The 14,009-nt window shown below is 33.7% G+C and overlaps 1 protein-coding gene across 2 annotated transcripts in view; it reads right to left on the bottom strand.

The window, feature by feature from the left end:
* LOC123682754 (succinate dehydrogenase [ubiquinone] flavoprotein subunit, mitochondrial) overlaps positions 1-14,009 on the bottom strand; it is a 49,004-nt gene that overhangs the window by 22,512 nt on the left and 12,483 nt on the right. The window contains exons 6-11 of one of the 2 annotated variants that reach the window (XM_045621526.1): positions 13,692-13,995; positions 10,152-10,351; positions 9,899-10,096; positions 5,712-5,856; positions 5,122-5,317; positions 3,207-3,931 (exon numbers count right to left, since the gene is read on the bottom strand). In XM_045621526.1, coding sequence (XP_045477482.1) covers positions 3,736-3,931; positions 5,122-5,317; positions 5,712-5,856; positions 9,899-10,096; positions 10,152-10,351; positions 13,692-13,995 — 1,239 coding nt within the window. In that variant the 3' untranslated portion in view covers positions 3,207-3,735. Of the gene's footprint in view, positions 1-3,206; positions 3,932-5,121; positions 5,318-5,711; positions 5,857-9,898; positions 10,097-10,151; positions 10,352-13,691; positions 13,996-14,009 lie in introns of those variants that run through there. The other variant, XM_045621527.1, reaches the window with a different exon arrangement.

The following is a 14,009-nucleotide window of genomic DNA, read 5'->3' as shown; positions in this document are numbered from 1 at the left end:
AAAAGTATGGTAGACAAAACCTATCCCTGCGGAAGTCCATTATTCAACGTTTTGAAACTACTACTTTCATCATCAACACAAACACGAAGACTCCTATCAGACAACATGTTTTCGATCAAACGAATCATTTTTTCACAGTTCAAATGATTAGGTATGTAGTTTTTTAATCAGACCATCCTTCCACACTGTATCGTAAGCTGCAGATGAATCCACGAAGACAGCTCCTGTTTTCAACTTATCATTGAAACCTGATTCAATAAAAGTAGTTAAACTAAGTACCTGATCAGAACAATTTCTTTTTTCCTAAAACCTCCCTGAAAATTTTGCAGAGCACCCTCAATATAAGGTTCAATCCTGAACAGAATGAACCTTTTCAAGATTTTAAAAGGAACACTCAGAAGACTTCTGGGACGATAACTACTTGGATCGGAAGAATTATTACCTGACTTTAAAATAGCAATTACTTTTCCTTCACGAAATTCATTTGGAAAATTACCTGAACTCAATATATCATTATGGAAAGACAATAGCCAAGATAATGCCTTTCTCCCCAAATGTTTCATGAACTCAGGATACATTCCATCGAAACCGGCAGCTTTTCTATTTAATTGCAGATGTCAACTCTTCCATACTGAATGGGCGAGAAATAACATCTATAATAGATGACGATGTCCTCAACCTATATGAATTTTTCCTCATCTAACCAAAAAATTTCCAGAGTGAAATTCATGTTAGATAAAACAGAATTCATTTTCTCCTTACGACCTATATTTAAAGATTTCAATAATTCTTTCGCTTTTTGAAAAGTCGGTGATTTTTTATAATCCTCATTCAACATCTGCATCTCAGGAGACCAACTAGGAATATAATTCTGACGATATCCCCTTGGGTCGAATTTGTTTGCAGCAGCTTTCACTGCACCCACAAATCTAAAATAATTCTGAGAACATGGACGAAACCATCTAATATTACTATCACTATTCATTTTTGAAACCATCCCAACGAGCTTCTTTGAAATTCCATCTAGCCTTAGGTAAAGAAACATATGAAGAATATTTCCTATACGAATTAAAATTTGTCTGTGTTGGCTATGAGGAAAATCATTGAGAACTCTACGTCTAACAGAAAGAGGTTTAATCATTGAAATCACCACAATAAATTGATGGATGAGAGAGAATGACATCAGAATTTCTAGGCCAAAGAGTCTTAGGGGGTTTCTAAAGGCAATAAGCCTCTGAACTAAGAATCAGCAGTCAATGCGATATATCTGTCGAATATCGGCGCATACTGCATATTTAAACAACCGAAAACTAAATAAAATCAAAATTATATCCTATTGAAGTTTCTTTCCTGTGAGAATATTCAGCGAACCTTCTTCTGAGCAAGTAGATTTTGCGGAAGTATTGAATACTACACGAATTTTAGTCCGAGTATTTTCAGTTTTTACAACGCAGTGATGAGGAAGATAATATGAGCTTCGGTGAATAGAGTCGCAAGGAATAATTTCCATATGATTGGATTCAAGATGATCCCTCATAAACTCAATATATTCTATACAACTGTGGTGTTTTCAACAGTCTTCGTTCAAGAGTAAAGAACCTATGCAGCGCCAGTTCACACATTCCCTCATTCCCAGTAAACTGCGGCAAACAACTGCGAAATGGAAGAGAAACGTATCTACCGTCGATGTCAAGATAATGTTTATCGGAAAATACACAGATTACAGGTACCATCTTAAATTATCTGTAATCTGTGGGAAAATATCTGATCACATATTTTGTCATCAGGAGATATCGGTTCTACTGAAGCAACGGAGACAAGTTCGCAATATTGTTGTAAAGAAATATGTATTGAAAAATCCGAACATGAAAATATTGAAAAAGATAGTTTTGCTTCACAATAGAATTTCTCCATCAAAATATAACCAAAAATAGTGTTTAGTGTCAATCTGACCAGGTTTTCCAATTATTTGTTCCGTCAACATGATTTTCGAAAAAATATCTGCGCCTAATAAAATTTCAATCTCACCAGGGGTATGAAAGGATTCGTCGCCTAATTTTATATGCGCTAAATGAGACCAAGCGAAAACAGGAATCGGATTAGAAGGTATCTCGTCACAAATTCCGTCTAAAATTATTGCGTTGAATTGAGACCTTTTACCTCAACATCGACTTTGTGGCGAGGTAAACTCAAAAAATTTGCAGCCTTTCGAGTAATAAATAATTGAAACATAAATGTTTCTGCTTGGCGAATGAATGACGTTCTTGGGGAGTTTTTTCAATGAATTTTGAACAGGAGAGAAGCGAATGGTCTTGATTACAAAGCGTACAAGTCGATTTTGAGCGTTGATTCTGATTGTCACTGGAGTAATAGTTTTCTATGCGTTGTTTTGAATTGGAGGAAAAACTATTTGAATAACCCGTTTTGGAATTATCAGAATTATGGGATGTTCCCAAAGTATCCATTGCAATACAATATTTATTTAGAAATTCAAGTGAAGTTTTGAAATCGGGAATCAAAGAGGAACCATTTTCATGTTCAAATCATGCGACAGTTGCATTATCTAAGCGTTTCATCAAGAGCATAAACATGATAAAGTCTCATCGCTCTTTTCAGTTTAAAATCCGTCATGTTTACTTTTGATATTCAAAGTGAGAACTAATATATAATTGAATCACTAGGAAATTAATTCAAGTGCAGAAGAAATCAATAATTTTTTAATGTGTGCATAAACGATTTCTATAAGAAATTTATTTCGGAAAATGAAAAGATATGAAGATAGTTAGAAATGACCTGTCACCAGATACTACGTAATTATAAATAAGTATTATGAAATCTAGGCGCAAAAAATGTTAATGACAGCGATAAATGGAAAATGGGCCCTTGGTGCGAGTTATCAGCTTCAACTTTCAAGAAAATAAAGCCGAAAGTCAAGCACAATTTTAGCGAACGTAGGTGCGAATCAATCATCAAATCTATATTTTAATCCATGTGTATCTTATGTTATGGACCGAGCCATCAGTGTTGACATTGTTTCCACGCAAGCTCGAATTCCATAATTTTCTCTTACACAAACACTTGTGTTATTACTGGAGTAAGTGGGGTTAACACTAACATACAAAGAACAGAATGGATGCTAAGAAGTGTTAATCCTTGTGCGAGTCTTTGTTTGGGAAGTTTATAATATTAAAAAATAATTAGCAGTGTACAACGAATATTTGCCTTTATTTTTCTTTACAATTTTTTCATTTCACCTTAAACTATTTAATTATTATCTATCATATCAATACAATCGAATGAACCAAAACTTGCATAACATAGCTATTTGTTATTTTAAAAAATAAGTACATAATCAACAAATGAAGTAAATTATAATAACTAACAATAATAATAAATAAAATGGGGGAGAATATAATGTTTTGTTTGAACTTAATACAAATCAACAATTAGAATTGATAAAAATACTTCATTTGAAAAGCTCTATTGAAACTGTTCTTAAAAGGCTAATATACATTGTAAACATTGCTTTTCACTTTTGTGCAATATCTGAAACAATAATACAGATGTTTAGGAGGTAAAAACATTCACAAACCTTTTATTTCTTAGAACATATAGTTATAAGAGGAGATCTAATCCATCACACTTATGATCTTACATTGGCTTATTCATTAATTTGAACTAGAATTCCTCCTCTAAAAATTTTGTTCTTTCTCCTTTCAACATAAAGCAAAGAACTTAATAAGATCTTATTGCAGGTGGTACAGTAGGGCATTCTGTCAAATCAAGGGTCTTATCTATAACTGGTCTGTATCTGATGTCAACTTTTCCAGTTTCAACATTAATGTTGGTGAGGGTATGCTTGCGCCAATGCTCTTCAACGGGTTTCTTTGTTTGACCTTCTAAAGGTTTTGAGTAGTCATATTCGTCAATCCTAAAAAAAAAAACACTAATTATCTAATTCACTGTACAGAAATGGTATGAAATTATTATGTTATCTCAAATAAAGCAATTTCCATTTAAATGTCTGATTTCAGACAACCGTCATTATGTGTCCCTGCGTATGATTTGAACCAAAAGGGGGTTTGAAAATTGCTTCGTAATTTTATTTAAATTATATGATTCAAAAGTCGAGGCCAATTGAAGAATGGTGAAAAATGTTTACAAAAGATACATACTTAATTTATAAAAAAAACAAATTGTGATTGAAAGTGAGCATGGACTGAAAAAAAATTCTCAATGAGAAAAAACCCACACTCAATTTCAAACAGTATGAACCCAGAACAGCCCTTTTTATATTGGAAGGTTTGTATTAAAAAATATCTACGACATTTTGAATCGACGTATAGCCATGATATAGTCTATAAAGAGGCGAGAAAATAAGAATGTACACACGCAGAAAAAACAAGTCAAACTTTGTGGCATTACGAACTGGTGATCTAGGAACATGCAGATTGACTGACACAGGCAATTAAGGACAGAATAGAATATTTCTCAGAAATAAAATGCCTAAATAGGTTCTACATCTTTCCAATGAGTTTATCTTAAACCGACATAAAAAATGTTTCTGTAGTGTACCATGACCTAGATAGACACCTGTCGATTCTAAAGCTAATATATTTCAAAAATCGCCTCTGTATACTTTTTGAGCTGTTATTATGAACACTCTATCCAAGGTTTCAGGTCACGCATCCATATTCAGAACTTGACCTCACAAGAGTATTAAAACGAAGAAAAAGTTTCTACGTATGTTTCAACCACTTCGAATTATTCTTCACAAAACCGAGAGTTTTGGAGTCATTTAAGACTATAAAAATGAGTTTTTGTTTAAAAATAAAGCCCAGATTCCATATATTCTGTAGCCCTACCAAGGTCGCGACCATCGAGATTGTGTGCAAAGTCTATCCCTGCTTTTTTATGTCTGTTCAACATCACACTACAGTTTACAATATTCAAATTTGGCGAGTTCTCACGACATCACTCTCAGTCTGAAGATCCCAGCAATCCTTGACAGACCCAATTCGACAAAACGTTTTTTTTTTTTTTGAAGAGCATTGGTTTTTCCAACACATCCTTTTTGGATATCGCAAATATCCACAACATCTGTGATAGGTAAACACTCACCTCGTTTTATAGTCCTCTCTGGCGTGAGCACCACGACTTTCCTTTCTATTTTCTGCACCAACAATGGTCTGCATGGCATTAAGCATAAGATTCTGCAGTTCAAGAGTTTCTACAAGATCACTATTCCAAATTAGACTCCGATCATGAACTTTAAGGTCCTTCATTTCATTGTAATTACCAGACATCTTATCCACACCTATAAAATTGATATTTAAAAACTCTCAAATATTCTCATGATTGCAGAAGAAGACTGAAATGTATAAAAGAAGAGTGAACTGTTAAAACTACACTTATTGTACGAATTGTTACTGATAATATACATTATTATAATCTTACATTAATATAGCATTGAAAGGAATAACTTCTTCACTTGTTTTTTGTCAACCGTATGCACTATTTTAAAGCCATTGCGAGAATATCATTGAAATAACAATTGTTTCACTATACTACTGTGTAGAGAAACAAATGTTATTTAAATAATAAAATGGTGGAAATAGAATAACTGTCATTTGATTTTGATTAAAATGAATTTCCATCAACTAAAGACCAAGCCAACCCAATATTATAGCCATACATAAATTGAACTATACCTTCTTTTAGATATTCTTCATCTCTGAACACAGCTGCATGGCTTTGCATGGTCTTTTGCATCTTCAATCTAAGTGCAGCAGTTGGTGTAGAACCTTTAGCGTTTCTGCACCAGTCTAAATTAGCAATACTAGCTTCACCCGCATTCTGGAAAAAAAGAACTGATTTAGGAAAATTATAATTTCAATCTATTAAAATAAAAAACAACAAAAACCAAGTACATTTGAAAAAATTTAATATATACCAATTATCCACAACATGGGCGATTTTTAAAAAAGCTCAACACTGCTTTCTTCTTCAACAAGTTCACTGAGTGTCACAATTTACATCTGCAATTTTAGAATTTTCATATTTCGTATCCATGCATGCAGTATTAAAATGATTAATGTTTTGACAGTTCATTCTTGAAACCATCAAATATTTTTATTCTCAGCATTTTAAACTTTGTGGCATCATTGTTTCTTCAGTATTTCATCAAAATTTTATATACACAAAATAAAGAAATTGTTTTACTTATTATTATTAAACTAAATTATTATTAAAAAAAATTTTCAAAGACGTATTTTGGTGCTTCTTCTTAATGTGCCTTGTCAGTTTGATCCGACGTGGACGATCACCACCTCGATCCTCTGCTATATGCGAAAGTTGTCCTGCTTTTAGTATTTCGGTCCACTCCCGAATATTTTCAAGCCAAAAAACCTGTCCTCTTCGGCTTTCTATTTTTTTTAAAACTCGACCATGACTTCCCCTCAATTCATGGCCCAGATAAGAAATCTACATTTGACAACCTTAAGTAATTCCCTATCCTTATTCACTGATTTTAGCACTTCTTTGTTAGTCTTACCGTCGAGGGAATTTTAAACATTTCTAATGCTTCAATGCTGTTCATTGTCGATAACTTCAACAAAAACACCATACAAACACAGCTCTAACATTCTTTGTCATAATTCCAAATTGAGACGGTCAACAAAAGATGATAAATATGTATTTCTGTGGAATTAACTCTATTGCCTATAATATCGAAAATTCTAGAAAGACTTCTATTGAGTAGGATGAATCTAGATACCTCCGACGAATGAATTCCCCCTCATCAATTTGGATTTCGCTCAGGTCACCCAACAACTCAGCAAACACATAGATTAACAAGCATCATTAATCAAGAACAAAAATTGTATTGCACCTCAGCATTCCTAGATATAAGCCAAACGTTCGATAAAGTGTGGCATGATGGATTATTACAAAAAATTAAGACAATTCTTCCACTTCAGTATTATTCCATCCTAAGGTCATATCTCACAGATAGGGAATTCAGAGTCAAAGTAGGCGAAGCAAGATCCAGAAACTTTCCCATGAAGGCAGGAGTTCCTCAGGTAAGTGTCCTTGGCCCATATCTATATTTATTATATACTTCTGATCTTCCAACATGCTCAAACACAACTATTGGAATTTTTGCTGATGATACAGCTGTTTAAGCCTCTGATGAAGATCCCTCAACTGCAACTAAGCTGGTCCAAGACCACTTGAATTTACTAGTGACATGGATAAGGAAATGGAAAATTAAGATAAATGAAGAGAAATCTAAACAAGTTAATTTCACTTCGAGAAGGGAATCCTGTCCATCAGTCCACATTTATAATAAAATAATACCTAAGGAGAAACTGACTTACTAAAGAACTAGAAGATTCTCTCAATGGAGGGAACTTGTCACGCTATTTCTTAAATGTTAATAAATTAGCTCATAGAATGTATGTTCCGATTGCTGATGAAAATTAAAAAAAAAAACATGTACGATAAGACTGGGGGACCTAGTAAGAACATCACGAACTGGCGATCTGGCCAGTCACATGCAGATTTGGTTAATGGAAATAGGCAATACTACATCCAAGTCGACATCACAGCTGAAAATATGGGTTGTTCAAAATCTAAAGGGTCTCTTGGGTCATAATCACCCAAGCAGGCAACAGTGGAGGAACAATCAATAATTTGAGGGAGTGGACCACTTTAGAATTCTTGGGAATTGCTGGTTTCCTAATACAGATGGAGATAAGAGGCCAAGAGTTGGTACGAGTGAAAAAACAATCATAAATTATTAATTTTATTTTTAGTTGCGATTTGTGGACTCTCATTTTCAATTCTGCAAAAAGTACCTCCTCGAGTGGGACTCAAACCCTCGATCTCCGAATCACTAGTCCAGCGCTCTAACCACTAAGCCACCGGTGCAGAGCGTTCGGTGTAAGAGGCGAACAGTTGATAGGTCACGTGACCACGGTGCCAGAGGTGCGTGCTTGTTTTGCCGAACGATAACGGAGCTGATATCGAAAAATTTTTTAATGTGTTTTGTGGAAAGAAAAAGAAAAATTTCGTCGATTAAAATTATTGGAGACGGTCAGACTAGTGATATCAGTATGTATTTTACATAATGTGCTCATACAATACATACACTTATTGAAGAAGTTGGAAATTTTGTAGACAACGAAAATATGCATAATAAATCAGAGAACACATTAGAAGACAGTAAAAGGAATTTTAAAATGCATTCTTTGAACATGGATGAAATATTTATTCGCTGAGACAAAATTATGTACTTAGTAAAATAATCCTTTTCAAGAACTAACAAGAGAGTGCATAAACACTACTGAATTCTTAGGTAGAGTTCTTAGTTCTAAGTTTTTAGTTATCAGTTCTTAGGAATGGTGCATAAACCAACCATTATAGGGAAACCAATGCTCCAGATATTCGTACGTAACGTCGGTCTGCGTTGCGTCGACTATGTATGTTTCTGCTTAATGCCCCAGTCGACGCGTCAATTCACTCCGGTACAGAGTTAAAATAATTCTATTTATTTCCTCCAAATTAGAGTACAGATCAATCAAAGCATTTGCAATATTAATAATGTAATGAATTTCATAATCAATCACATTAGCCGAGGTCTGCCACGAAAGGATTAGAGAAATTTCAAGTTGAATGTACATTCATTTAACATTATGAAAAAAATAAAATCTCATAATAATACAGATTATTCAAATTATTACGAAAACACATCAATTAAAATGTACAGTTGTTCTTCGGATGAGTTTGAAGCATCAGAAGTAGGTATATGTTACTATGATTTCACAGGAAATATTCGATATTGGAATTGCTGGGGCTTGTCAAAGAGACGAACTATGTAAAATAAGCACCAAAGATATTGTTGATCAAGGCTACAAGGCTGCATGCTTGTAATAACTCAACATACTAATCATAACACATTTTTTTCTCAATTATAAGTTAGGAAAGTATACAGTGCAAGTGGTTGGTATGCATATATTTGCGTATACCTATCTTGATCGCAAAATACTTAAAATTGCCAAACGAACTAGAGTCCAATGGGCATTTTTATCGGCGCACATCTGCCACACACAGATATTCTGTCATTAAAATAGCACGGAAGATGGAAATCCTCAACAGTCGCCGAGGAATACATTAAGGATTCTATTTTCAATTAAAATAAAGGTTTCAAAAAGCATTTCAACAGGTAAAGCACTCCAAGATGGAAATTTATAAATAGTGCTGCTGGAGCATCTGAATCTGAAGTTGCATCAATAAGTAATCAAATCACAGCTCTTGCATCTTCTTCAACAGCAGGAATTAATATAAATAATTGCACCTACTGTACTTTTAAAATTCATCTTCAAAAATGAATAAATTTTATACTATAATTAAAATATAGAGTTGTTGCACTTCAAATCAGAATTCATTTGGTTTAAATTTAAAAATATTAAAATTATAATCGAGTCTTCAGTTCGAAGAAGAACGTAGCAGGGACCAGCGAACTGGGGAGTGCCTACTTCCATAAAAAAGTATGTAGAGTTCGGAGAAAAAATGTAATATGCACCTCGGCGAAAAACTGTCTATTGTCTCGCCTGCTTGCTAGCCTCGGCTATTAATTTGCAGACTCGACTATAATAGACAGTTTTTCGTCTTTGGTACATGAATAACTATTTCAGATCTTTCTTTACAGTATAGTACAAATGATGAGTGTCAAAGCAATCTATTCCTGAATTCTCTGGAGAATCTTTAAAAAGCAACCATTCAACATTGAGTAAAACATAACATCAGACTTATGATCACTGTTTTGAGCTCAAGAGGTCTTCCTGTGACGATTTTCAGTTAGTTTGCACTAGATTACTCTATTGTGGTATGTACTTACCGAAGAAAATTCGGGCACTTTATCACCAGGTTTATTTGTTTCCCCAATAGTAAGGGCGCAAGCTCTTCCAAAGACTACGATATCCAACAAGGAATTAGCACCTAATCGGTTAGCACCATGAACTGAATTACTGGCTACTTCGCCTGCAGCATATAATCCAGGAATTATAACGTCAGCACCATTCTTATGATCTAATACCTTGAAAAAATTATTTGAGTTTTTCTTATTATTTCCTTTTGAGAATTAAGTATACCTGTCCTTTGTAATTAGTAGGAACACCGCCCATGTTATAGTGTACTGTTGGAATTACTGGTATTGGTTCTCTAGTTACATCTACACCAGCAAATATCATAGCAGTCTCTGAAATACCAGGTAGTCTCTGCTGCAATTGCTCAGCAGGAAGATGGTGCAATTGGAGGTATACATGATCTTTTTCTGGTCCACAACCACGACCTGTTAGATAATAGCAAGATATTATGTTACTACCTGAGTGCAGAATTTCTTCTAAATGTTACCTATTCTACAAATTGTACAGAGTATTTATGTACTACAGGCACAAGAAAGGTGGTACTTGGGATAACCAGGGAAGAGGCTATAAAATTTGGTAGATAGCAAACATTTTTGACAGTTATATAACTTTCAGGAATTTATTATCAAAAAAGTTCGCTATGTACCAAATTTTATAGCCTCTTCCCTGGTTTTCCCAAATACCACCTTTCTTGTAGCTATTTTACATAAATGCTCTGTACAATTTGTAGAATCTTCACAGTGTCTGAAGATGAACTAGAATAAGTTCGAAACTGCGGTTACACAATGTAATCCTTAAATTGTTATTTCAATTTAATTGGTAGTAAAACTTAGTAGTAATGAAAACTTGTTTTAATCATGATAAACTACCAAATAGTAACGGCTGAAACAGTTCAACAAAAGTAAAATCAAAAAGGAGGTTCTATACAGGGTGTAACATGAGTGACCGGCCTTAGCGTAGTGGTGAATGGCAGGTCATCCAGGCCTTTAAGAAAATTAGCTTGTTTTGTATCCTAAGACTGTTAGTTTCGGAGATACAGGGTGATTCTTGCCAATTGTCCTATATTTATGATCTCCATAACTAGGGAATCAGCAGTTCGATTTTGTTCAAATTTTGTGGGTTTATGTACTTCATGCAGCCCTTCAGAACGATTAATGTAATTTCAATATTTTCAGGGCAGTACTCAGATTATTGAGTTTTTTCCTTCAGATTTCGAAATCTATAGTTTTTAAACGTTTTAGAAAAATATTATTGGCATGAAAATCATTCAGTCTAATGAATCGAATTTTTATTTTGAATGGCACACTTTTTCCAAAGGAGTAGCAAATGAAAGAATTCATGTGTTATGTAACTTTTTTGAAATACGGTCCTGTTATTCCTTTCCTTCCTAACAAGCACATATTATCTACCTACTCATTATTCAAAGACATTAATCCCCAAATATTCCTTCAAACTAAACGGTTCCTTATACATTAATTAATTATATAAAGCTCTTTTAAATTTGCCAGTTTGTTGGATATTTTTTAACTCGACAGGAAGCCCATTGTAGAGCTTAATGCCCATATAGTTTGGACTATTTTCATATAACGTTAGTCTGTGTCAAGGATATCCCAAATTATAACGTCTTGTATGGTATTTATGTTTGAAAACAAAATCATCCCTTAAATTATGTTTTATGAAATAAACAAGTACTTCATAAATATACACAGCAGTAACAATTAAAAAACCACGACGGCTGGAAACACCCCTACAAGACTCACGAAAGGATATTCCACAAATTATCCTTATGACCCTTTTCTGCATAATAATACCCTTTGAGAGTCAGAGCCAGCTCCCCAAAACATAATGCCATAATTGAGAATTGATTGAAAACAGGAAAAATATATTTTCCTCATCTGGTCATATGGCAAATATCTCCTCAAAATACAAAAAGAATAGCAAATCCTACTCAATTTGTAGAATAATCCATCAATCTGTCCTCTCCAATTCAAATTATTACCTAGTTGAATTCCCAAAAAACTTGCAGAATTTGATAATGGTACGCACTGGCCATTAATACACATTTCTTTATGCACCTCATTTCCAGTATGAAAGAAAACATACTTTGTTTATGACACATTCATTTATTGGATGAAAACCACTCATTCAGAACCAACAATGTTTGATTTGCCCCTTCAACTAAACTGCCAAAATTTTATCCGTCAACAATCAAATTTGTATCACCTACATAATTAATGCATTTGATGTTTTCATTCCTGAAATTGTTAATATCATTCAAATATATTGAAAAGGAGAGGTCCCAGCATACTTCCTTGGGGCACTTCTGCTAATATCTCCTCAAAGTGCGATAGATAGCATTTCCCGTCTTTTTTTAATTTAACCCTCTGTTTCTGATTTGAAAGGTACAATCCAATAAATTTCAGAGCAATTCCTCGTATTCCATATCGTTCTAACTTTCGCAATAGAATTTCATGGTTCATGCAATCGAACGCTTTCGTCAAGTCAATCAGTATGGCTAATGGCATATTATTATTATTCATAATCTCATGAATTTCTTGAATGAAACTAAACATAGCCGTATCTACACTTTTACCTTTCGAATACCCGTGCTAATAAGAAATACTGGCCAATGACTAAGTCAAAGCTATTAGAGGAACTCTTTCTCACCCAAATAAATAAATAAGTAACTTTATGAGTATGTTCGAAAAAATGTAATGGAGATATTGTACTCTGCCAATTTCCAGTCAAAATAAAAACCAACATAATTCAAGGAGAACATATCCATACATATACCCCAGAAGACATATATGTATCACCAACACAAAGTAGCACGGAATATATGTGTATGAAGGTATACAACTTCCTGCCTAGGAATCTTCATGTTATAAGTAACATAAAAATTTTTAAAAAAGAACTAAGCGCCGAATTAATAGATGGTTCACTATTCATACAGTGCTTAGTTTTTCAATTCATATTCATTCATACATTTTATCAGTTATATTTCAAAATCCTTATTGTAGCTTCATCTATATTTTTTTCTTAAATATTTTTCAACTTCAATAACAGGTGATTTTTTTTGTTTGTTTCGAAACTCAAGTGATAACTCCAAAATTTCTTAAGATTTATAAAGTAGAATTTTCTCTCCATCAATAAGTGGATATCTGAAAATCTAGACAACCCACAAAGATTATATAAATTTGGCCATTTATTATTATTTATTTCTGTACATAACAAGTTGTGAGCTGATCTTAATCAAGTGAGGTGCCTATTCTTAATTTTTTTGTTTTTGACTCTTTGAAATATAATAAACGGCTATTTCTGAAAATTGAAGACAAGATATTTATAGTGGAAATTTCACTGGGATTGTAACATAAGAATTTCATTAAATCATTTTATTCTCTAGGATTTATTTGAATATTTTTTTTCTTTATCTCTTGTCACATACTATATATATTTTTTTGAAACATTTCATCGGTATTTACGTATTTAGCAGATGTGATATACATATTTGATTGTTTTTTTTTTGTTGAAGAGTCACTTTAAATACGTTGGCGCCCTTTGAAAACATCTTGAACCCACGCCGTCTTCACTTATAGCTGACCGGAAAAAAATTATGTGGGACTCTTCTTTGTGTTGGGAAGCGGTGAACATTATTTTTTTTTGAACCAAGGGTGACTCGCTACACTTTGTAATATCAAATATTTCAAGAGACAAAAAGAAAGTAATCAAAATGTTAGGTGTTCATGAATAATTAAGTTAAATTACCTTCTCTGATTTCCATGGTCATACTACGGGACACTACATCCCTAGAAGCCAAATCCTTAGCCACTGGGGCATACCTTTCCATAAACCTTTCACCTTCGGAATTTATCAAATAACCTCCTTCACCTCGGCAACCTTCTGTCATTAAACAACCAGCTCCATAAATACCAGTGGGGTGAAATTGGACAAATTCGAGATCCTGACAAGGAAGTCCAGCACGGCTCACCATAGCTGTTCCATCACCAGTACAAGTATGAGCAGAGGTGCATGAGAAGTAGGCTCGTCCATATCCACCACAAGCCAAAACCTGTAAAGTTATCA

Source organism: Harmonia axyridis, chromosome 6 (genome assembly GCF_914767665.1).
Source record: "Harmonia axyridis chromosome 6, icHarAxyr1.1, whole genome shotgun sequence".
Taxonomy (NCBI): Eukaryota; Metazoa; Arthropoda; class Insecta; order Coleoptera; family Coccinellidae; genus Harmonia; species Harmonia axyridis.
This window is presented reverse-complemented; position numbering and strand designations above follow the sequence as displayed.